Source organism: Vulpes vulpes, chromosome 13 (genome assembly GCF_048418805.1).
Source record: "Vulpes vulpes isolate BD-2025 chromosome 13, VulVul3, whole genome shotgun sequence".
Taxonomy (NCBI): Eukaryota; Metazoa; Chordata; class Mammalia; order Carnivora; family Canidae; genus Vulpes; species Vulpes vulpes.
This window is the reverse complement of record NC_132792.1, coordinates 115,153,301-115,179,479: the sequence shown is the minus strand read 5'-3', so window position 1 is coordinate 115,179,479 and position 26,179 is coordinate 115,153,301. Positions and strand designations below refer to the sequence as shown.

The 26,179-nt window shown below is 40.5% G+C and overlaps 1 protein-coding gene across 4 annotated transcripts in view; it reads left to right on the top strand.

The window, feature by feature from the left end:
• Positions 1-3,259: 3,259 nt before the first annotated feature.
• The window catches only part of EPG5 (ectopic P-granules 5 autophagy tethering factor), a 101,467-nt gene continuing 78,547 nt past the window's right edge, over positions 3,260-26,179 (top strand). For 2 of the 4 annotated variants that reach the window (XM_072732280.1, XM_025997047.2), the window contains exons 1-9: positions 3,260-3,433; positions 15,120-16,058; positions 17,309-17,546; positions 18,925-19,061; positions 20,032-20,139; positions 21,074-21,147; positions 23,097-23,202; positions 25,158-25,272; positions 25,941-26,091. In XM_072732280.1, the coding sequence (XP_072588381.1) occupies positions 3,371-3,433; positions 15,120-16,058; positions 17,309-17,546; positions 18,925-19,061; positions 20,032-20,139; positions 21,074-21,147; positions 23,097-23,202; positions 25,158-25,272; positions 25,941-26,091 (1,931 nt within the window). In that variant the 5' untranslated portion in view covers positions 3,260-3,370. The remainder of the gene's footprint in view (positions 3,434-15,119; positions 16,059-17,308; positions 17,547-18,924; positions 19,062-20,031; positions 20,140-21,073; positions 21,148-23,096; positions 23,203-25,157; positions 25,273-25,940; positions 26,092-26,179) is intronic. The other 2 variants (XM_072732282.1, XM_072732281.1) reach the window with 1 other exon arrangement.

The following is a 26,179-nucleotide window of genomic DNA, read 5'->3' as shown; positions in this document are numbered from 1 at the left end:
GCTGTACTTCTTTGTTGTTTGCAGATACATTTAAGAATATTATAATTTAAAATTATTATAGAATTTTTTTGAAGGAAAGAAAAATATATAAAACCAATAACCCACAGTCAATGCTGTGACTATTCTGAATAACCCAGTATCTCTCAATTGAAATATTTCTTTTTTTTAATTGAAATATTTCTGATATTCATCTTGGCTCCAATGTATAAGTTTAGGGTATTGCACATTCAGAGAGAGTAAGCCTGGCTATCTATCTTAAAAATCTATTTATACTGTATGATTGCATTGGTTCAAATCCCAGCTCCCCCATTTACTAGCTGTGTGACTGCAGGCAAATCATTTAACTTCTCTGAGCTTTAGTCTGTCTCTATAAAATGAGGACAAGAGAATTGACTTTGTAGGGTTGTTACGAAAACCAAATGAGTTATGTGAAAAGTACTCAGAATAGTTCCTGGCTGATAGTAAGAGCTCAGGAAATGGTGATTATTACTGCACAAGGATCTGTAGTAGCATACCCTTCACTGCTAAATTAGGCCAGTAATTAACCACGCTTGTTGTCAATGTAAATTTTTTAGGGTTTCTGCAGATAGCATTTGTGCATAGAAAATACATTTACCATTATTTTGTTTTTTGAAATTAATCTTTTGAACTAATTATTTCAAAGTTAATGTTCAATTTATTAGTCATATACATTGTAAAATTTAGTTTTTATTTTTTAATTTAGTTTTTCATAAGTCTTTATCATGCTCAACATTCTATTTATAAATCTCATAAATTTCAATAATCACTTTCAAGGGAGAACTTTAACATTTGGTCATTCAAATTCAAGAGACCAAATTTTGTTAAACAGTCCATTTGTGATTTAAATTCCCTCACACAGGGCAGCCCCGATGGCTCAGCGGTTTAGCGCTGCCTTCAGCCTAGGGCATGATCCTGGAGACCTGGGATTGAGTCCCATGTCAGGCTCCCTGCATAGAGCCTATTTCTCCCTCTGTCTGTGTCTCTGCTTCTCTCTCTCTGTGTCTCTCATGAATAAATAAAAAAAATTCCCTCAAACATTTTAAACTGCAGTATTAAACGTAATGTAGATTAATTTTTTTCTATGGCCTGAACTGACCAGCAAAACTAACCTACAGAAAAAAAAAAAAACAAAAAACCAAAAAACTAACCTACAGTATTAAGGTCTAATAACTTCAGTTCATATATATATATATATATACACACATATATAAGTATATATATAAGTATATTTGTATATATACATATATAAGTATATGTAAGTATACTTATATATACATATACACACATATACTTACATATAAGTATACTTATATATACATATATGCATATATACTTATATGTAAGTATACTTATATATATACATACATATACTTATATACTTGTATATGTATATATATATGAACTGAATTTATTACTGTAGGTTAGTTTTGCTGGTCAGTTCAGGCCACAGAAAAAATTAATCTACATTAAATTTAATACTGCAGTATTAAGACACAAAGGAGTATCCTTAGTATAGATTTTATGTACCTTGCTTCATTTTTAAGTTCCAGATGTTAAAAACCTGGCTTCGTCTCCCTTTCTCAGCTGTTCAGTTTCTTTTTTATATACATATATACTTATATACTTACATATGGATATAAGTATATATGTATACTTAAACATATATACATACATATATACTTATTCATATGTACACTTTTATGTGTGTATATATATATTTACTACATCTATATTCTTATTCTCTTTCTCTTTATACACACACACATATTTTTTTTTTTTTTACAAAGTTCAGTTTATAAATGTAAAGTATGCAGCTTTCCCCTTTAGGCTGTGATATATTTATCGCATTTTATCTATGCATTGTGTCTGCTTCCCAACTAAACTGTAAACCACAGGAAGTGAAGGTAGGGTTAGTTCTGTTTTGCTAAGTAGTAGCTAACACATAGAGAGCTTTGAAGGCCAAAAAGGATTTGAATTGGTCAAAACCAGAAAGGTATTACAGACCTGGAGAAATACCAGCAAAAGTAATGGGTAGTAAAAGTGGCATAAATATTTTGTTCATATTTGCCAAGTCTCACCCATTATAAGTAAATAAACACACATATACCAGGATATACAAAGTGCATGTGTATCCTCAGTAGCTTGATAACTTTTTGTTGTTGAGGATTTGAAGATTTCAAAATACATGAAACTGTATATTATCAAATAGCTCAGAAACAAGTCACTGTGCTGTGTACATCTCTGAAGTGCTTCCCATTTCTCATGCCCTATTCCTGGATTTTTCATTCTAGGATATGCTACTTGTGAGTGGATAATCTTATTTTCCTCCCAAGTAAGCCATCTCAACTATCTCACCCCATCACCGGACAAAGCAACTGACTGACATTCATTTGTTCTATTCATCAGATATTTATTGAACATCTACTATAAGCTGGCCAGTGTTGTGAAGGCCTGTGGGATACAGGAGGAAACAAAGAACGCTTCCCTTTAGGATCTTACTTTCTAGAGGAGCTGACAGATAAAAACACAAAAGCAAATTATATAGTATTTTAAGAGGCACTAATGCTTTGGAAAGAAGAAACTGAACAGCTGCGGAAGGCAGACGGGGCCAGGTTTTTAACGTCTGGAACTTAAAAATGAAGCAAGGTACGAAAAATCTATACCAAGGACCCTCCTTTGTGTCTTACTTCTTCGTTGTCCTTTTCGGGCCCGACAATCCGCTCTTAGTAACGATAACATCCGTTTACGGACAGGCCTGTCGCTCTGCAGGTACCTTTCACGATTAGCCCATTTAATCTTCACCAAGTATCATCATTTCCCTTCACCAAAGAGGAAACCGAGGTGCAAATCTCAGGGCTACATCACAAAGCAGAGATTGAGGCTGACGGACCGGATCTTAACTACAGGTCAAAACAAGATGCACAAACAGCCCTCCCCGGACTCCTCTAAGCCGGCGGGGGTGAGGTGTGCCAGGGCACCTGGGGTCCACACTGAGTGCGGGCCGGAGACAGACGCGACTCTCGACCCGGGGGGAGCCCGCACGCCAGCGCCGCACCACCTGTCGAAGGCTGAGTTAGGGCCGCACCTGCACGCACGGAGCCTCGGGCCGGGGGCGGGGCCTGGGCGGAAGGGGGCGGGGCCACCTCCTGCAGCGGCGGGGGGGGGGAAACCACGCCTCCTTGGAGTGATTTGTCCCCCGCTGCGGCCCGTAGCGTCCCTGAGCCACCGCCCCTTCCCCGGGACTGGTGGAGATCCGGTCACGTGCTAAGTCGGAGGCCGGAACCGGGCAGGTGGTGGGAAGCGCAGGGTTTTGACACAAACAAACGGCGACGGCGCTGCCGCAGGGTCTATGGCCGAGGCGGTGAGGCCCCCGCGCCGGGCCAAGGCCAAGGCCAGCCGGACGAAAACGAAGGTGAGGATCTCCCCGCCGCCCCCCTAGCCTCCCAGGCCCTGGCGGGGGCGCCCTGTCCCTTTTTCCTCTCTTGGGCCTGTCCAGCCAGGGCTACCCCACCGCCTGGGCTCCCCGCAGCCCCGGCCCCCGACACCAGCCCTGTCCATCTATCCCACCTCCACACTCCCCCGAGCCCTCGTCTGACCTGAGGGGGCACCTTCTTTTCTGCTTTCTTCATGACTTTTCCTCACCTGGGTCTGGATTCCTGCCGGTGGAGCAGCCCTTCAATCCCCAGCCTCATCTTTGACTCTCTCTCTCTCTTTTTTTTTTGACCCTTAAACCTGGGAATGTTTGTTTTCAGCCCTCGCATGCACAGAGAGGGAAGGGACGTCTCCGCGCGTAGCAGGTACCCGCTGGCAGAGCCTTACGGATAGCGACACCTAGAAAGGAGATCGCAGCGACCTCCCTTTTCACTTTCGAAATTCAAGGTGATAGCGGTGCTGCTGCTGCTGTTTAATTTCTCATCATCCTGGTCGTTTATGACGGGGGACGAAGGTCCAGAAATGAAACCAGGGCAGGACTCACGCAGTAGAGATGGGTTTGAATTTCCTGGCTCTCTCTCGTTGGTTTGTTTTCAGCTGCAGCTTCACTTTTAATTTTTCTCCTACATATTTTCCGAAGTGACATCTATTTTACAGTGAACAGATTCCATGCTGCCCCCAGCGTGGCTCGACCTAGATTATTCTGGCTTCCCTGGAACTGAATTTGCGTTAAGGAAACTAATGAGGGTAGTATTACAATTACTGGAAATGTCCTCTCCTGCAAGTGGGTGATGTTGCAGAGCAAGTGTAACTGAAAAATGGTACCCAGATCTGATTTTCTCTTGGGAACAAAGCTCTGACAGGAGACAAGTGTTCAAAGATACCGTATTTAATAAGCCGTAAATGATGTATGTGACTCTCTTTCATTATGATGCATTTTAAAAGGGCTGCAATGGAGTTAGGCACATCAGCGTACCCAGGCCTGTGAGGAGTTACTCTTTGGGGCAAAAGCCATTTTGTTACCTAATTTAAGAAGCCTTTTTAAGAGAAATAATTTTGCATTGTTTTGGGCTGGTAAAGAACTAGCTAGACAGAGGCGGGAGAAAGAAAGCACTTGGTGAACCATGCATAAAGTCCCTAAGCTAGAATACGGTAGTAGTGCATAACATGTAAACATCAGTCATGTCGAGAGCAGAATGTTAAATCTTAATCTGTAGGGTTTTTTTTTTTTCTTTCAAATGAATAATGAAACTAAACCAAGAGAAGTTTTATGGTAGGCCCAAAGTCATGCAGTTTCACAACTCAAGTTAAAGTCAAAAGTCTAGTAGCTTAATAACTAATTCATATATTTACATGTCTCTGTAAATACTTAAAAACAGTTAAGAGGATTCTCTGTCAAGTTATTTTGATTGCAATGGGATTTCTAAAATAAAAAGCTTAAGCTTTTAGCCTATCATGAAAAACCAGTTGCTCATTTTATTGACATATTAGGACGATTTTCCTACACAGACATATGTTATTTATTTGAAGAGGCTTTCATTTCAGAGGTATTTGGTCAAACCAGAAATCCCGGATGCATACTTTTTTCTCACTCTCCAAATCTCATCTGTCACTAAGTCTTGCCAGTTGTATTTCTTAAATATTCTCTTAATTCTGCTCATTTTTCTCCATCCTACCATCACCATCCTCCAAGGAAGAGTTCTTGGATATCTGATAAACTGGCCTTTCCAGATTCATTCTTGTTGCCCATTCTCTAAACTAAAGCTGATTGATAGTTTTAAAAACAAAAAACAAAATTGATAACTCTCCTCCTCAAAACGTCTCAAAGGTTCCCCATTGCCCAGAGGCCAGAGGCCAGAGTCCTTAGTCCTTAATGTGGATGCAGGGCCCTAAATGATCCGGCTTCTATCTTTTCTCTTCAGCCTCAGGTATACCACTACTATCCCTTTTGGTTCTTGTCTGTCTATCTATCTATCTATCTACCTACCTACCTATCTATCTCTATCGATCGATCGATCGATCAATCTATCTATCTATCTGTCATCTTCCTTCTGCTTCAGGGCCTTTACACATGCTATTTCTTTTGCCGTTACCTCATCCTACCCCTCTTCACTTAGCTGCTCAGTCATGAGATCTCTACTAAAACAGTACTTTCCTAGAAGAGCTTTCCCTCATCACTCTCACATTAGTCCTTCCTGCAGTAACACTCTGCACCCCCTTTGTCACTTGTCTCTTTTTTCACTTGTCTCACGGTTATTTTGTCAACAACTCTTCTCCCTCAGACTGTGTCCTCAATGAGGCAAGGGCTTGCTTGTTTCCAGTACCCTTTCACAGCCCTTTATGCAATTGGTTATGTTTGCTGAATAAAGGAATAGGTGCTGGTATTGAAGAGTATTTCTAATCTTTGTCACTTAGAAGAATTTAGTAAATTTCCTCTGGGTAGAATGAAAAAAAACAAATGGAAAAGTCCATGACACCAGCAAGGCCTCCTACTTGTCATGGTAAAAATTGTTCTTTTAGTGTTGGTAGATCATTTTTAGTACTGGCTGTAGTTTGGCCATAATCGTAAAGTTCTACATTAATGAAATCTTTATTATCTGTGGTATAATTTGGCGGCTATTTATGGAGCCATAAAGCAGTTCCAAGACTCAGTTCAGGAAGTGAGTAGTGTCATGTGTTGTTCCCTTTAGATAGTTTGAGTGGCTTGTGGATTTTTTACCCAGCAGCTGACCTGCATTCCTCAGTGTTAATCATCTGGTAGATGACCTCACGTTGTTAGGTTGTAGTTACCACCTCATTCCTAATAGATTATCCTAATAACATTTTCATTTGTGTAGTACCATCATCTTCTACTAGAATATCCCCCACCTCAGAGGACTCTGACTTTGGTGATCTTGGTAGATTATGAGGTAAGAACAGTAGATTTTTAGATTTGGACTTATTCTACAGATGCAGTGTTTTTGTAGTCATGGACTGTGCACAGACATTTGTTAAATCCTGAATGCCAGCAACTCACTAATAGTAACAGCATATGGTAATTGCTAAGGATAGACTGAGATGTGGCCCAGAAAGCTGATCACAGAAAAGGAAAGACCTATAAATCCCCATCCCCTATTGCTCCTCAGACTGGATGATTTCTACCTCTTAGTTTTTTCCTCCCATGAGTAGTTACAGGAGTGGAGGTAGGGGGTGCTATATATTATTTAGTTCCTCTTGTGCCTCCTAAGATCCATCCATTTGTTGAGCAAACACTCATTCGTCACCCAGAAATTGTTCTAGGCACCTGGGAAGTAACAGAGGAAAATCAAAGAACCTGGCCTTAATGCAGTTTACATTTTTGAGGGAGAAGACAAACCAACAGCCCCCCTAAAAATCAATTAGGATGTTAGGAGATGGTAAGAGTTAGGAAAAGAGAAAAAAAACAAGGTACAGAGTTGGGGAGTACTGGTGAGAGATAAGGTTGGGTTGCAGTTTTCCGAGGTGACATTTAGGTAAAGACATGAAAGAGATGAGGGAGTCAGCCATGTGGATATTGGGGGAGAAGTGTTCCAGGCTAAGGCCCTAAGGGAGTGACTGGCCTGGCCTAGCCCCAGAACTGCAAGGAGGCAGTCTGGGTACGGTGGAGTGAGGGAGGGGAGAGTAGTGGGATGAAGCCAGAAAGGTAACACTAGGGCCAGGTCATGCAGGGCTGTATGGGACCTTGTAGCAACTTCTCCTCTGAATGAAATATGTAATAAGCACCTCAGGGTTTTGAGCAGAATGGTGTGGTCTGAGTTATGCTTTAAAGGGTCACTGTGCTTACTGTGTGGAGAATAGACTGTAAAGGAGCAGGAGTAGAGGCAGAGACCTGAGAGATTGTTGCAGTGATCCAGGTGAGAGGTGACAGTGGCTGGGACCAGGCTTGTACAGGAGAGGTGGTGAGAAGTGTTTGAAGTCTGGAGTTTCTGCAGGTAGAGCCAAGAGGATTTGCTGATGATTTGGATCTGGCATGTGAGAAGAGAAAACGGTCACAGGTGACTCTGAGATGGAGGAGGTGGTGGGTGGAACAGGTTTGGGGGCTGTTTGGGAGTTCAGTTTTGAATATGCTAATTTTGAAACAAGTGTGTACTAGACAACCAAATGGAGATATAGAGTAGGGTTGGGTATGTGAATCTAGAGCTTGAGAGGGCTCCAGGTTGGGAGTAAGATCTGGGAGTCTTTGGGGTGCCTGGGTAGCTCAGTTGGTTAAGTGTCTGACTCTTGATTTTGGCTCAAGTCGTGGTTTCAGAGTTGTGGGATCATGCCCTGCATTGGGCTCTGCGTTCAGTGGAAAGTCTGCTTGAGATCCTCTTCCTTCCCCCTCCCCACTCCTTCCCCCCCCCTTCAAATAAATAAATTAAATAAAAAAAGATCTGGGAGTCTTTGGCATATAGTTATTAGCATATAGATAGTCATTTAAAGCCAGAGACTGAATTAGGTTACTTTGGGAATGAGTGTGGTATAGAAAGGTGATAAGGAAAGAATCTTGAGAGTTTGGGGAGAAGAGGAGGAATCAACAAAGGAATGTGAAGAATGACCAGTGAGGTAGTATGTGTCCCCAGTGCCTGTAACTGAGAGTATAGGGTTCCAGAAGCTGAGTGAAGGAAGTGTATGAAGAAGGAGGAAGAGGTCAAATCTGCAAAATGCTAATACATGAAGTAAAATTGTTAAGAGCAACAGGAAAGAGGTGGCAGCCAAGAGATGTATTCAAAGCAAAATGCAGAGGCCCCATCCTTCCCCAAGCCTTTCTACTTGTACAGCACCTCTGTATACCCCAAGGAGAGCTGGTAAAATTGCCCCAAGAGCTCTTGATTTATAAAGACCCATGGGTCCAAGCCCTTTTTATCTGTTCTGTGCCAGACATTGTGCTAAGGCTGTAGATACAGACATTACTGATAAACAGACCCTACCTTTAGAATAATATGATAGAAGTATTGGACAAAATGTGTAAACTTGAGCCTTCATTGTTCATGAAGAAGCAGCTCATTGTTATTTTTACAGAAGAAACGGAAATGTAGTTTTTTTTACTTACTCCAGTTCAGAGAGAAAGAATTGTGAGGAAACTTCCATTTTGTTTCCCAGAACCTACACTCTTCTTTTTCTTCTGATTACTGAAGTGCTCATTGGTTCAAGAAGTATGTGCATCTTAGTGGATGCACACACACAGAGAAATGTCTAGCAGAAATGAAATGTCTTGAATTCCATCCCCTGCAGATAACTGTTGGTAGTGGTTTGTGTGCAGTACTTATTTTTTACCCATATGTACACAACACTCCAGAGCATGTTTACTGTGATGTATAGTTTTTCCTTGTTTATTAACAACTCTTCCATTTCTGTGTAAGTGATTATTTTTCCTTCAGGGAATGATTTTCAAATATGTTCTCTACCTGTTTGTAACTCATATGGAGATCACAAGTAAAGAATTAAAGATTCCTAATCTCCTGGTCATTTTTAGTTGTAAGACATGTGTCTTTTGCTTAAAATTATGTAAGTACGAATTTTGGCACACATGACTTGATACATATGGAGTTGTGTTTGGATTTTATTTTGTGATCTATAATGATGATTATACATATAATATGTCCTCCTATATCTTTATCTCTAGTTAACTCAAGTAGGTAAAATAATTGGAAGCTGGCTTTTTTTCATTTTTTAGTGAAATTTTACATTTTTAGTGTAAGAATAGATCCTGATTTTGGCATTTTAAAGTTGAGCTTCCTTTGAATTCATTGGATATTCTCTCTGCTTTCTGAGAGATATATAAAAATAAAATTCTGAATGTGCCACAGCACCTGGTATGTTGGATGATTGAATTTGTTGGATGATTGAATAATTTCTTTATTTACATTTCTTTGTTCTAGTGCCTAGGACAGAGCCCAGTGTACAGTTGATACTCAGTATATCCTTGTGATTTATGTATGGGTCATCACCATTGTCTCAAGAACCATTTATTGAATACTGTCAAAAATCAGAGGCAGATCAGATCCAAAGACATAAGATATAGTCTCTGACCCTCAGATACTTAGAGTTTATGGCGGGGGAGGGGGAGACAGAACATAGAGATAAATTAACCTATAACCAGGGCTGGATGACAAGTACATATAGCAGGAGTTCAGAGTAAAGCATGTGTAGAAGGGTTGGTGTGGTCATTGAAAGAAGATTTTGTCTTGAGGCATGATCACAACTGAGTCATCAAAGACACTGAGTACCAGAGTTAAGAGTCAGTCTTTCATTAAGTGGAGAGCTGTGACTGTTTGTGGTGTGTTCAGAGCAGTGTTTTAGGGAGCCAGTGTTACAATGGTGTTTGGGATGAATTGATGGTTGGGGCAAAGCCTGGAAGCTTGCAGACCATTCAGGACCTGTTCCCCTACTTGGTGATTTGGGAAAGTGAAGTAAGCCACAGGTAGCTCACCACTGCTCTTGAGCTGTGGCATCAGTGGTGACCTTGGCAAATCCCCTGTCTTTTCACATTCATGCTGTAGAGGTCCTAACTCTGTCCTGGGATCTGCGAGGGAGCAACGTCAGGCCTTTGCCATCAGCTCAAATCGTTGTCCACCCTTCCCTCCAGGTTGCCTTCCCTGGTCTGGATAGTCCATTTGAATCAAAGCATCAGCTTCTCTGTCCTTCCCCCACTCCTTCCTTGGGCCAACTCTGGGTTAATTCCTCTTTGGACCTCACTTCCCTAATCAGTATAGGTAGAGTTTTCTTTGGTTCCAATTTGGAAACCCAGAGAAGCACTGAGTTTTACCCCAGAGGAAATAAAAGCCTAAACAAAGTCTTGTGTGTTCTTTCCAGAGAGGCTAGGATGTTTTTTAAAAAGTTCATTTGACTCTCTGGCCTCTGTCTGTTGCTAGAGCTGCTTGGAGTGGGCAGGCAAGTTTGGGAGCAGCAGCTAGAGAGTTCATTTTGTTTAGTGCAGGGAAAGAATTGGAAATTGCAAGGGCAATCCTGGAGTGGGGAAGAGGGCACACAGTGAGGTGGGGTTGAAGTAGCGTGAGATGGGACACAAGGAGGTTACAAACTGCCTGAGGGATGGGTTGGATAGGAAGGCTCTAGAAGCCTGTGTGTTGGAGGAGGAGGGTTGCTTTCTGTGTCCTTGATCATGTGAACTGTCTTGTGGCTGTTTCCAGCTCACTTGTCTTCTCTTCCAATTAGCATTTAACACCCCCAGAGGTCTCTTCCAGCTTAAGAGAAATAAAAACCTTTTCATTCCACATTCTAGTCTCTACTTCCTTACTTCTTATTCATCAGCTCACTAAATTTTAAAAATTTATCGTCTGTGTTTTTAATAGCTTTATTGAGATGTAATTCACACACTACACAATTCACCTATATATTGTGTATAATTCAGTGTTTTCTAGTATGATCATAAAGTTGTGCATCCATCACCACAGTTAGGAGCTACCAAACTATCTTTAGTAGTGGCTGCATCATGTTAAAATCGCACCAGCAGTCAACGAGGGTTCTAATTCCCCTATATCCTTACTGTCACTTATTATCTGACTATAAATAGTTCTCCTAGGGGATATATGACATGGTGTCTCATGATTTTGATTTGCTTTTCTCTAATGGCTAATGATGTTAGCATCTATGTGCCATTTGTATATTTTCTTTGGAGAAATGACTATTCATAGCCTTTGCCCATTTTTAAGTTGGGTTATTCATCTTTTTATAATTGGGTTACAAGAGTTCTTTTTTTAAATTCTGGATATAAGCACCTTATAATTGATTTGCAACTATTTCCTCCCATTCCATGAGTTACCTTTTTTCACTTTTTTCAAGGTGTGATTTTCAGCACAAATATTTTTAGTTTTTATGAAGTCCAATTTATTTTTTTCTGTTATTATTTGTACTTTTCATGTCATGCATAACCCAATACACCTATGTTTTCTCCTAAGAGTATTAAAGTTTTAACACTTACTGCGAGTTAAAGTTTTAACTCTGTGATCCTTTTTAAATTATTCTTTGTATATGTTGGAAGGCAAAAAATCCAGTTTCACTCTTTGGATATCTGTTGTTAATCACCATTTGTTGAAGACTACTCATTGAGCATTATATTGTCTTGGCATCCTTGTTGAAAACCACCTGACCTTAAATACAAAGTTTTATTTCTGGATTCTCAATTCTCTTCCATTGATCTATTTGTCTGTATGCTTTTAACCCACTCTCTTTATTACTCTAGTTTTGTAGTAGGTTTTGAAGTTGCAAAGTATGAGATCTCCTTTATTCTTCTTTTTCAAGATTGTTCTGAGTCACTTGCATTTTCTTATGAATTTAAGGATCCAGCTTGTCATTTTCTTCAAAAAAGGCAGCTAGAATTTTGATTGAGATTATGTTTAATCTGTATATCAATTTGAGGACTGCTATCTTAAAACATTGTGATCTGATCCATGAACATGAGATGTGTTTCCATTTATTAAGTCTTTAATTTCTTTTAAAAACGTTCAGCAAAAAACAAAACAAAACAAACAAAAAAACATTCAGCAATTTCCAGAGTTCAACTTTTACAATTCTTTTGTTAAATTTATCTCTATATATTTTATTCTTTGTTCATTATGAATGAAGATTTTTTTTTTTTAGTTTTATGTTTTGATTGTTCAGCTCACTAAAATTTGGCCTTTCCCTTGACTAGTACACTGGCATTCTCTCACTGTAGTAACCATAGGCCTCTGTCTCCTGATTCTCTCTTTCTGACCTCCCAGTCTGACAAACCTGTTTATTATAGAAGTGTACGAAACATCATTGAAGTGTGTCCACTTCTTCATTTTCTTATAAATACTCATGTAATGCTCTGTTTTTTTTTTTAGATTTTATTTATTTATTCATGAGAGACACACAGAGAGAGAGAGGCAGAGACACAGGCAGAGGGAGAAGCAGGCTTCCTGTGAGGAACCTTGCTATGGGACTAGATCCCAGAACCTCGGGATCATGCCCTGAGCTGAAGGCAGCCGCTCAACCACTGAGCCACCCAGGCATCCCTCATGTAATGCCTTTTGTTATTCATGATTTTAGGCAACTTGACAAACTTTTTTGTATGCATTATGTGGCTCATATCTGAATCTGATATCCACAGTTCATAGTGTAGATTAAAGTAATTTTGGAGGCACATTGCTTCTTCAGTCACCACCATTTGTAAATGTTTGGTAGCCATTACCAGGAAGTGACCTTAAATTCCATTTCAAAAACATTTATCTTTTCTTCCTACTATTAGGTACATATAAATGTCTTACATTTTCTTCCTAGTATTAGGTACATATAAATGTCTTACATTTTTGGCTCTTGTCAACTTTTTCCTGGACATGCTGGACAACACAATCCAAAATCACTGATAACTTATATAACTTAGGTTTGTCTTCCTTAAAATTTCATAGTGAAAAGGGAGTATTTAAGTGATGCAGTCATTTTTTTTTTCAGTTTGTTCAAATGTAACAATTTAAAATAATTTTCCTATAATTTTTTCTTCTTTATTAGCTTGTTTTCCTGTGTATCTAGTTTGTGTGTTAATGCCTGAGATTTTTTTTTTTTAATTTAAAGATTTGATTTTACTCATGAGAGACAGAGACAGAGGCAGAGACATAGGCAGAGGGAGAAGCAGGCTCCCAGCAAGGAGCCCAATGTGGGATTCGATCCCATGACTCAGGGATCACACCCTGAGCCAAAGACAGATGCTCGACCACTGAGCCACCCAGGCATCCTGAGATTTTTTTTTTAAACCATAACTCATTTTATTGTATTTTTTAAAGTTAACTTTTGTTTTTTTGCCTTTGGTTTTTGGAGATCATTTTGGACTTCATGGAAAGTTGTAAATATAATACAAGGGAGTTCCATATACCCTTAATGCAGCTTCCTCTGATGTCACCCTGTCACAAAATCTTAGTTTTATGGTATAGAACGTTTATCATAACCAAGAAGTTAATGTTGGTACAATGCTGTTAACTCAAATATAGAACTTATTTGGATTTCAGCAATTTTCTTACTACTGTTCTTTTTCTCTTCCAGGATCCAGTCCAGGGTCCTACATGGCATTTAGTTGTTCTGCCTTTGTTGTTTCCTCCAATCTCCTGATAGTTCCTCAGTCTTTTCTTTGACTATAACATTTCTGTTATTTTTTAAAAAAGATTTATTTATTTGAGAGAGAGAGTGCGATCATGAGGAAGGGGAGAGGGAGAGAGAAACTTTAGCAGTTTCCATGCTGAGCATGGCACCGATGTGGGGCTTGATCTCATGACCCTACGATCATGAACTGAGCTGAAACCAAGAGCCAGATGATTGACTGATTACATCACCCAAGGGCTCCATGTTTCTGTTATTTTGTAGACTGTTCTTTGAGTTTTTGTCTAGTGTTTTTTAATTTTTTTATTTTTATTAGATTGAGGTTATCCATTATTGGAAGGGATACTTGAAGAGGTGATAGGCTTTCTCAGACTATCACATGGGATATGCTACTGTCATATTAATCTTGGTCATGCAGTTAAAGTTTTGTTTGCCAGAATTCTTCTCTGAACCTTACTGTTTCTCCTTTGCAATTACTAAATATTTGGAAGATACTTTGATGCTATGCAACTCTCTTATTTCTGCTTACATTTTCACTTACTCACTTTAGCATTCATCAGTATCTCTTGCCTGTGGCAGTTATTACCATGGTATTGTAATGATGACTTTTCTGTTTTTCTCATTCCATCTACATTTATTTATTTATTTTTTTTTTTCAAAAAATTTTTAAATTTTTATTTATTTATGATAGTCACAGAGAGAGAAAGAGAGAGGCAGAGACATAGGCAGGGGGAGAAGCAGGCTCCATGCATCGGGAGCCTGATGTGGGATTCGATCCCGGGTCTCCAGGATCGCGCCCTGGGCCAAAGGCAGGCGCCAAACCGCTGCGCCACCCAGGGATCCCCTCGATCTACATTTATTGATTGGAATTCTGTAAGGAGGAATGTCACTTTTTGCCCATTTATTATTTATTTATGTCAGCACAGACTCATGATATTTGTTTTATTTTGTAGGTTATAACCTAATACTGTAGTTTCTTATGTTATTGCTCAAGTTATTTGACTTTATCTGCATGAGTTTTCAGTGAATATGTTTGTCAAAATGAAGAGAAATCTATTGAGGCCTAAGCTACTTGGAGACTGTTCTGTTGACCTCTAGGAGAATGGAGAGCAACCTAATTAAAATTTTCCTCCTCCATTCTTTTTTTTTTTTTTTTTAAGATTTTATTTATTTATTCATGAGAGACACAGAGAGAGGCAGAGACACAGGCAGAGGGAGAAGCAGGCTCCATGCAGAGAGCCCGATGTGGGACTCGATCCCGGGACTCCAGGATCATGACCTGGGCCGAAAGCAGGTGTTAAACCGCTGAGCCACCCAGGCGTCCCATCCTCCTCCTCTGTTCTTGAATCATAATTTGCTACTTATTTTTATGTTTTTTTTCTGTTGGGATTAGAGTAGTGAATCTCCCAAACTTAACATAGTCAAAATTGAATAATAATAGGAAATATGGAACACATTGCTTATGAAGTTTATTTAGATTCCATTTGCTAAATTACAAAATTTATATTTTGTATACAATTTAAGAATTTCTCATGTTGAAAGCATCAGTTATTTCTACATTATAAATTATTTCACATTATAAATCTCATTTTTAGGAAAAGAAGAAATCTGAAACCCTTCAGAGGGAAGAATCTGATGCAGTCTCCCTTCCAAAAACCTCCAGAGAGCTGGAAATCCCTACTCCAGCTTGTGAATTCAAAGGAGACTGTCTGAAGGTGTTAACTGAGTGCCAGCTCCAGAATGCTGCCAGTGGACAAAACGAGAGTGAGATGTTTGAAGTACCACTCACCTCCCTGACTATAAGCAATGAAGGGTCCCTGACACGGAACACAGAGACCCTAAAGGAAGGGGAGGAGGTCAGAGCCTGTGTTGGGGACGACGCAATGAAGGTCGACTCTGGAGACAACGTTGGAACCAAAGTAGAAATCCCCAAGAACTTTCCAGAAGTAGAGGAAAATAAATTGTTACAATGTGGACCTTCTGGAGGCACCTCACAATCTAATTTTTCTTACTCTCAGCAGGAAATGGAAAATTTACAGGTCAGAGAAACTCAGAAAAAGAAAGCAGACAAACAAGCCTTGGGTCTTTCTTCAGAGGTGCTACTTAATGTTGGCTTGCAGAGTTCTTGCGAAGCCAAAGACATTTTTCAGCCACCTAGAGTGAAAAAACTGTATCCTCAGTTGCCAGCCGAAATTGCTGGAGAAGTACCAGCTTTGGTGGCAGCGAAACCCTTGTTTAGGAATGAGCGACTCTACCCAGAACTCCCATCTCAACCAGAACTCATACCATTTACTAAAGAACAGCTAAAAATCTTTGAACCTGGTTCATGGCTGGAAAATGTTGAGTCGTATTTAGAAGAATTTGACAGCATGGCTCATCAGGACAGGCATGAATTTTATGAGTTGCTTTTGAACTACTCACGATGTAGGAAGCAGCTGCTGCTGGCTGAAGCTGAGCTACTTGCTCTGACGTCTGATTGCCAAAATGCAAAAAGTCGACTGTGGCACTTTAAGGAGGAACAGCTGTCTGTGCAGGTATTTTGACTAGTATTCTGTAAAGCTTTTAGGAGCCTGGGGGATTTGCAGTGGAAGGACTGTTCTTGTGATGCCATCCAGGTGTGGAGTATGCTTATATTTACATTGACCCTGTCCTAGCCCAGAGTAGTATGGTGTAGGAGTCACAAAGCCAGATACCTACAGTGGCCATGCAGGTGACCTGGAGGAATGTAGTGTGCCCAGTGGGACGGTGGTCCCTGGGTAGGCTCATGCCTGGTCCAGTGGGGGCAGCGGCTCTTGGGTTCTGGCTGACTATTGCCGCAGTATTGTGCTGGGCCAGCATTGTTACATCTTTTCATTTCCTAAGAGCAGCTGGATATCTGGATTTCTGTGTGAAGGATCCTGATTTGTAAATGTTGGCAACAAAGTAGAGAGTAGAGGCCAAGTAAGCCATGTTTCCAGGGCAGATTTGGCCTGTGGACCCTTTGGTTTGTAACCTTGGGCATAATGCCAGGAACATCCAAGTGGGTAGAGAGTGTCAAGGAGAGGATGATCTGTGGAATAAGCTTGAGAGATGAGGAAACAGGAAGGCAATTAGATGTGACTCTGTGGAGGCCACGGTGACCATTAGGGAAGCCATTTCACCAGGGCCTGGGAAGGACAGCAAGGAAGAGAAGGCCACTGTTGGCAGGTTTGGCCAAGAAGGGAAGTGAAGGGAAGCTGGAGGACATAGGAGAAACATGTGCTTTCCCTCATCCCTAATCTTTGCTCATTGGGAGACCTGTGTATCTCTCTTTGCAGGAAGAAAGGAGTCCATGGAGAGGGGAAATAGGGGAGAGGGTAGAATCAGGAACACAGCTGGAGGTTATTAGTATTGGAAAGGAGAGGAGTTTCTTTTGATCAGAATCACAAAGAATGAGGGTAGGTACAGAGATATTTTGAAGTCCCTTGAAGTTGTGGGGATATCACATTGACTTCTGTGTTTATAGAGTTGAAGGTAAGATTATCAATCATGAGACTCTTAGGGACAAGTTCTATTATTTTCTTCTTAGGGTTTCTTTTTCCTTCTTTGACCTTATGATGCTTTGTGATTGGCATGATCCCTTTTGGCACCTCATTATATATTTGACTTCTTGTTCCTGGATGGTAGTCTTTATAAATCCCCTCGCTGTGATTTATAAGCTCTTTGAAGGTGGTACCAAAGCCAACACATTGTATGCCTGCAGGCTGATTACTTCAAGTGTAAAGAGTTAACTGGTGTCTTATTTTACCCTTTTGTCCCTTGCTAGGGTATCTGTGCAGATCAAGTGAAGGTTTCAGGCTATCACCGCTTCCAAAGAGTAGAGATGAATGAAAATGCACTGGGGGAGCTAAAGAAGCTATTTGATGCCAAATCTGAGCACCTCCATCAGACCCTTGCTCTGCATTCGTACACTTCTGTGCTCTCAAAATTGCAAGTGGAGTCGTACATTTATGCCTTACTCAATAGTTCAACTCTTCTGAGATCTTTAGCAGTTCAAGGCCGAGGTATGTGAATCCCGAAAGTCTCACTCTTGTGTCTGCAATGAAAAAGGAATTGAGGAGTTGGTTGAATTGATTGTGTACTAATTGATATCTTAAGGGAACATTTATGCCAGCTGTTTCACCTGGCCTTGCCCAGAGTAGGATTGAGATATCCCTTAATAACATTTCTTGGGAGCAATGCTAGGTCTCCCTTCCCCGTGGCTGTTAGTCTCTGCTTCTCTGGGAAGTCAAAAAGCTTGCTTTTATCATTAATGTTCCTTAGTCCCAATTTGTGTGCTGTTGACCAAGTAGAATTCAAATACATTTTGATTCTAAAACTGATACTCAGCATACTTTTTCATCCTGTGTCTTTTCTACTTTATTTTTGCTTGTCTGGTTTCTTGGGCTGTTTATAAAACTTTCATCAGAGGATCTATAATGTTCTGCATTTTTCATTGTATTTGGGTTTTACAAAACTAGCTTTAATTGTATAATATGTTAGACATGAATTAGTTAATTGAATTACACAATTTTTATTTCTGGGGAGATATTAGGAATATTTACAGTAGGAGCATCCTGGGTGCCTGCGTGCTCAGGTGTTGATATTTTTATCACCATCTGACTTTTGATTTTGGCTCAGATCATAATCTCAGGGCTGTGAGATCAAGCCTCGCATTGGGCTCTCCATTGGGCATTGAGATTCTATCTCTTCTCTCCTGCTCTCAAAAAAAAAAAAAAAAAAAAAAAATCCCCCCACCCCCGCCCGTTGTTTTCACAACTAATCAAAGAGCTGGGGTTAGACCAGAGATCTGCTGATTTTTAAATAAAAAATGGATTTTGATGAAGTTAATTTTCCCTTACTTTGTACTATTTCACAAAGTTAAATACTTTTTTGAATTACATATTTAGTAGAAATTCAGATTTTTTTAAAAAGTTTTATTTATTCAAGTAGTCTCTATACCCAACGTGGGGCTTGAACTCATGATCCCAAGATCGAGTCACATGCTCTTCCAACTGAGCCAGCCAGGTGCCCCAAAATTCTGATATTTTTTTTTTAAATTTTTTATTTATTTATGATAGTCACACGGAGAGAGAGAGAGAGAGGTAGAGACATAGGCAGAAGGAGAAGCAGGCTCCATGCACCAGGAGCCCGACGTGGGATTCGATCCCGGGTCTCCAGGATCGCGCCCTGGGCCAAAGGCAGGCGCCAAACCGCTGCGCCACCCAGGGTTCCCAAATTCTGATATTTTTGATGCATCTTTTCTCCTTGGATTTTTATCTGAACTAAGTATTTTGAAGAGATTTTATTTATCTATTTATTTATTTATAGGTAGAGACACTAAAAATTCTCTCCAAAACACCATTTACTTGAGGTTCATTTAATCCTCTTTTTAATTTATAGCTTGTAAACAGACAGAAAGCTTTCCTTCTGACCTGTGTCAACTAAAGGAGTGCATTAGTGTCTTATTCATGTTCACCAGGAGAGTTAATGAAGATGCTCAGTTCCATGACGATATTCTTCTCTGGCTGCAGAAATTGGTAAGGGAACAAATAATTGAAGAATTATGCCTTCTCCTAGTTTTTTTTTTTTTTCAACAGCTTCTTCAGCTAATTTGTTTAATATGTTAATTAGTGACATTTTCTTTGTTCATGACACATGGAAATAAGTTACACTTATTTAGTGTGTTATTAAGCACAAAGGATTTTTCTTTCTGATACATTTTAAGCTAAATAATCTTAGGCCTTCCATTTAGGAAGAAATGGAAATGTGGGAAGCACACTACTAAATTAGAGACAGGATGTATACGTAGAATACAGGTAGCCGATCTAAAACCTTCCATTCTTAAAAGACTTAAGAGAAAAAAGGCAGATATCAGGATTTGGGAAATTTAAGAAAGATGTTAAGTGTATTAGAGAGGAAGGCTTATTTGTTAGAGGTTATGTTTTCAATGGGGCTGCCTTGGGTGCTTTTTTTTTAGATTCACACTAGAGTTCTTACATATGTGATAAGGTTCCAGGCATACTTCTTTGGATTTGAGAATTTATTACAAACTGAGACTAGATTAAACTATTTGACTTGTATCTAATCACGTTACCACACAGTAAGTAAGTTGTATTTTGCCAGATAATAAAAACTGGGTTTTCAGGGAAACTGTTTATGCTGTTTTTATCATAGTACTCCAAGGTTCTTAGGCCTCCATGTGTCTCTGTGGTAGAAACTCAACCTGTTAATAGTATCTGTCTGGTTATATACTATATACATACTATATATATATATATATATATATACACACAACCATATATACATATATATACATATATACACACACAAATACAGTATGTATATATGCAGTAGATCTCTGATTACTTTTCTGAAAGATCCATATGTTTTAAACATTGGCTAAGTGATTTTACTAGACCCCTAGGTATGTTTTTCTTTCTTTTTTTTTTTTTTTTTTATGTTTTTCTTTTTATTAAATAGTGAAACTCTGTGTCCTTCCCTGTTCAGGTGTCAGTGTTACAAAGAGTTGGCTGTCCTGGAGATCACTTCTTCCTTTTAAACCATATTCTTCGATGCCCGGCTGGTGTTAGTAAATGGGCTGTTCCTTTCATACAGGTATGCTGAATGGTCTGATTTTGAGTGGGATGAGAGAGATTTTGTTAAATATTTGTCCTAAAGAAAGAATTTTTCCCTTTAAAAAGCTATTTAAAAATATTGACCTTTAAAATAGAATTCTTAAAATATTTTAGTATATGTTTTATGTATTCACAGGAGTTTTTATGCTGAAACTTCTTGGGCCATCCATAATTGATGACATTAAAATAGAATTGCAAAAGTTTCCTTGTAGTCTGGCTTGGTAGATTGAGTAGTATTTAATTGTGGAAAATTTCTGTGCAGGAAGACTCATTAGGCTTTTTTTTTTTTTTTTTTTTTTTGTAATATTCAACATAGCTTCCTAAATCAGTCCACCTCACACCACAGTTGGTATAGGCAAAACAGAAACCATGAGCATCTCAGAGTTCTTTAATGCTTGCAGAGATCCATATCTGTGCAATCAGCTCTCATATAATCACCTTCAGTGCTGATTATATGATTTACGGTTTCTCCTCTCTGCTGCTTGCTTTTGAGTGGTTTTGTTACTCACAGCGACCACTCAGATGGGTGGAAGCCAGTGTGTGCTCAGCTTCTCCACATTACCTTTTCTTAAGTATTTCTGGTGGTGAGAAGTTTGAATCTTTTTAGGTGGGCAGAGGATTTTTTTATTTTGTTTTGTTTTGTTTTGTCTTTGGATGAAAAGAGCAGTATTGTTCTTCGTCCTATATGGTTACAGTGGTTGAAGTAAACTGTTCAACTAGTGCTGCTCTGTGAGTCCAGCCAAATCAGTACTACCATGTAACCTATGAGCTGTGCTCTCAATCTTAAGGATTAGGTCTTACTTCCATCTTTGTTTTTTGTAATAGCTCCCTTTGTTGGAATGCCGGTGAACTAAGATGATGGATACTTGGGTTGTCGGTTTTCTACAGTATGCCTTTTCCTTTTCTGATTTCAGATCAAAGTGTTGAATAACCCATCAGGGGTCTTTCATTTTATGCAGTCCCTTGCCCTGCTAATGTCTCCTGTCAAGTAAGTGTGGAAGAGCTTTATGAAGTAGAAATTGAAATGCTTCTTTCTACCAAAGGATTGGCTTCCTAAACTACCCAGATCCAAATAACTGCTAAGGGAAGTGTCAGCATTCCAGAATTTAATATTGTGGATTTTCCTTGGGCTGGATACCCTTTGTCCCCAGATGACCTTATTAACTGCTTATTTATAAAGTTATACTTTTTTTTGGACTCCCCTTTTTAGTGGGTTTGCCTTTCCTGTCATATATGTCATTATGAAACATGCTGTGGAGAGACAAGAAAGATCATTTTTTCCTTAGAAGAAGAGATGTAGTAGAGAGGGGAAGAAGTACAGAGATCCGAGTGCCAATACATGAAGCTGCGATTGGCATACTAGCACTGAGGAGACTGAAGGGAGGAGGGTGGAACAGTGAGAGAAGGTTCCCAGTGTGTGAGCTGGGTTGCAAGAATGATGTAGATCTCAGGAGGAGAAGGAGCAGGCAGGGCACTGTTGATGGGGAGAAGAGGCAGGGGCCCAAAGTACAGGTACAGATGGCTGCAGGAGGAGACAGGTAGGAGATCAGCTTGGCTGCAGTGAAGGACTGCATGGGAGACAGTCATATAGTAGAATAACCATAGCGACTTGGATTATAGACGGTTCTCACATTGAGACAGAGGGATCCAGATTTGATATGGTCTGGCTCTGGTAGCAGTTAAGGGCTTTTGAACAAAGGTGAGTATTGTATCAAAGAAGGTTAGGATTGAGTAGAGGCAGGAGAAGATGTGCTTCTGCTTCGTTGACTTACAGTTAGAGACTTCTGGCTCTCCTGGCTCTGGATCCCAGCTCATCATCGAGAGGGCATTTAATTGGGGGAGAAGGCACAGTCTATGTGGGGTGACCGGCTCTTGGTCCTGGAAAGCCTGTCTGCCTTAGACCCTGCGTTGAGGTCATGATTGGGGGAAAGAGGAGGAGGGGAACCTAAAAGTTATCTTCCCAGAAAAGGATTAAGTAGCAGACTAAATAAGGAACTTTGGGGAAAGGAGTGTGGAGACAGAACTCTGTAGACGTCTGAGCCTGGGGGGCTGTGAGGGCACTGGCACCCTAACAGACTGGAAGGACAGAGAGGAGAGCCATTTTACGAGGAGGAGAGTCTGAGGTCGTTGAGGCATACAAGTGGACGCATACGAGTGGCAGGTACCAGTGGACATTTGGAGTTTCAGGATTGGAGCTCTGTGGGTGGAAAGGGCAGCAGTGGACCTACAGAGCTGGAAGTTTTGGGAGAAAGTTCCTGTAACAAGAAGAAATGGATGAATTTTTTAGGGTCAGGCCAGAGGGGAAGGAACAGGGGGCCAAAAACCATGTTGTGGTCCAAGAGAAGAAAGTTCTCTGGCTCCACCTACTCATTGGGTCTAGCCACCACCTTGTGAAGTCTGGCTGGCAAGACTTCTCTCCAGTTCCCTCTCTCTCTGCCTGGACTCGGGGCTTCTCCAACACGTGTTAGATAGGATTTTGACATAAAAATGTTTTTGCCTTTGGAGGTACTCTTTTGCCCTAAATGAGCTTTTGAGTTTCCTGCAGATTATCCTTTTTAATTTGGTAAGGTTTGGTTCCTCAAAGCTGTGGATGTGGCAGTAAAAGTTTGTAAGCCTGGCTTGACTTGAGGTGCCGCAGAACCTGTATGTATTGAGGTCCCATAGTGTATGGGAACTGTGCCAGCATAACCACTTCTCTGCAGTTAACTCATCACTACTAATTCAGAATGGTCGAGGTCTGCACACAATTTGTGAGGTTTTAGCCTCTTTGAGTCTTAGCCAGTTCTTATTTCTCATTTATTAATTTAAACCATTTGAAGATTGGGTGGATGGCTGACTCTTCTCTAGGGTGAGTAGATGACCCAGAGTGCCTGCATGTGGGCTCTTAAACATGTGATTGGTAAACATGTGATTGGTATGATTTCCGTTGTCTTTTAGGAATCGAGCAGAGTTCCTGTGCCACATGAAGCCCAGTGAGCAGAAGCCATCCACCTCGGGGCCTGCATCTGGGACATGGACTCTAGTAGATGAGGGAGGAGAAGAGGTAATGCATCATGTTTGCGTTATTTTAATTAATCATTGTCAAGCTCCTCTTGTGTGCTGCGCATTGTTCTAAGCACTTTTCACATTGTCTTTCACTGACCTCTGCCCACAATCCCATGAGACGCATGTATTGGTCTGAGAAAACGGAGGTGCAGGGGATGAAGGATTTTTCCCAGGTCAGAAGGTCAGTGAATGGTGGAGCTTCTAGTGCCTGTGCTCTGAGCTAGTGTGTGCTGTGTTGTCACCCTTGTGTAGGATGTCTTCCTATTTAGCTGGGAGAATTTGAAACCTGGGAATATTTCCATATGGTGTAAAACTTCTATTAGGATTTTCTTTTATGAAGTCACAGGTCTGGGGCTTGAGGTCCCACCAGCAGGTAATGGGAGCCTGTGGAATAAAGGGCGGGAGCTTCCCAAGGTCTTCCTTTATCTGTTACAAATACTTCTTACCCAGATCTTCCCATTTGCAAGGTAGAAGATGGTTCTTTATTCATGGTAAGAATCGAATGATCAAAATCCAATTTCTCAAGGTAGGGCTTACTGATGTTTCTTTCTGCTGTGCATAGGGAATTTCCTCCAGCTGGTTATTTGCCTTAGTGCTTTCTTAAGCTCCTCATCCTGATGTGATATGCTGTGTGGGGTGGCCAGGGGCCAGATTTACTAAGACTCTCTTTTAAAAGAAGTTGATGGCTAGCAGCAGACAGTTCACAGAATGACAGCCGTGGCAGCTGTGGGGATCACGTTTGTGTATTTAACTGAATGCTCATTCATAAACGGGGAGCCCCTTCACAACTCACTTGACTCTTCAGACATCTCTGCTAAAGATTCACCAGTCACCTTGAAGAGAGCTTCCCAGGAGCTGGTGCAAACTGGTCTTTCAAAGATTGTGGTGGGACAAGTGTTTTCCCCCCAAGAATGTTCTCCCCTGAGAGAGAAGTCTTTTCTCTGTGGGATTTCCTACGTTTATTCCCAGAGGCAGATAATGGTTGGGAACTCCCCAGTGGTGCCTGGTTCCTGGCTAGCACACCCTGACTGCTGAGTGAATTCAAGAACTTGTGACATAGGCGAGAATGTTGGGAGTGCTGTTAACTCAGGAAAGGCTGTGGGGAGGAAGGCCTCCTGGATTATCCACATCAGTGGTTGCTAGCTGCCAGCTGTATGTTGGAACTGCCTCGGCAACTTAAAAATCTTTCCCAGGCCCATGCCCAGACATTCAGATGTGTGACAGCCTCCCTGGTGATTCTCATGTGCAGCTAGAGTGGAGAGCTACTTACTGCTCTAGGTAGAGTTTCTGAGGCTTGTTTGTTAGCCATTTAGGACCTAAAATAGGGTGGGAGTGGGGGAATGAGTGGCTTGGGAAATGATGAATGAATTACATTAGTCTTGTGTTGAAATTGAGGTGATACATTCTTCAGGATCTCTGGATCTTTTTATAACATTCCCTTTTGAATGTAACATATTTTAGGACAAAAACCAGCTTAATTTCTAAGATGACTTCAGTCTTCTGTATCAAAAAAACCCAAAGGTTTCCCCTATATAATCTCTATGTAATGGCCTACAAGCCTCTCCTGCTTTAGCAAATTGACAACAGAGCTTCAGGTATCTACAGTAAATGCAAATAACTTTGCCATAAGGCAGTTGAGTATTACAGTAGGCCTTGATTTGGGGGCAAGAGACTTGTAGCTAAAATAATTTGGAGTCAGTATGTGGTTCTTTAATTGATGTCAAAACAATTTCAGCCACAGAAGAATGCATATGACCCAGATGCACATAAAATTGTGCTTGTAATTTGGGGGTTTTACAGCCCATTTATGAATCTGATAGGAAGAGGAAAACTCCATGAAGACATATGTACCATGTACCACTTGTATCTGTGATAATTTAGCTCTTGTAACTCTAGACCGTGGTGCGTTCTGGTGAAATCAGCTGACACAGTTTTGCATTTTTTTCCCCTTAGGATGAAGACCCTGAGACCAGTTGGCTTCTCCTTAATGAAGATGACTTGGTTATCCTTTTATCACAGTTTCCATTCCATGAACTCTTTCAGCATCTTCTTGGGTTTAAAGCAAAAGGTAGACTGATTTCTTTTATCATGTGTTAAATAGGATAGTGGCAAGCTCAGCACAGGAACTCAGTGTCTAGCCTTCCATCTCAGGCAGGTTCCTGATTCAGGTTCCCCCATGCCTGGCCATACCATGCAAACATGGTTGCATCAGATGTCAGTGAGATTCCCTTCTTTTCTCTTGTCCTTATAATTTCCCAACTAGTGCTGAAATGCAGAAAGGTCAGCTAGCTTGCACATTGTCTAGCTTTTTTTTTTTTTTTTTTTTTTTAAAGATTTTGTTTATTTCAGAGAGGGAGAGAGAGTGCACATGCGCAGGAGCAGGGGGAAGGGCAAAAGGAGAGGGGGAGGGACAAGCAGACTCTGTGAAGCAGGGAGCTCAACATGGGGCTTGATTCCGGGACTCCGAGATCATGACCTGAGCCGAAGGTCAGCACTTCCTACTTAACTGATTGAGCCACCCAGGCACCCCTACTTTGCCCAGCTTTAATATATTGTTTTCATTTTGCATTTTGTCTCAGGTTTTCCATTTCATATTGGCAGAGGAGCCAGAGCAATGGAGATTGTTAAATTTTCTCTGCCACAGCTTTGTTAACTCATTGGGGTATTTGTACCCATGTCCTTCGGTGTGTTTTCATAGTAATTATGATTTCTTCCTTTTCTCCGATTAACTTCTAGGTGATTATTCACCTGAAACAACAAGACCTCAAGAGATGATGAAAATTTTTGCCTTTGCTAACTCACTAGTGGAGCTTCTGGCTGTGGGGTTAGAAACCTTTAATAGAGCACGCTACAGGCAGTTTGTGAAGCGAATTGGTTATATGATCAGGTAATACTACTGTTGGTACATCTGTTTGTATCTGCCTTCCCCTGGGTCAGACACTTACACTGTGAAATTGGGATGATGGACATTTCAG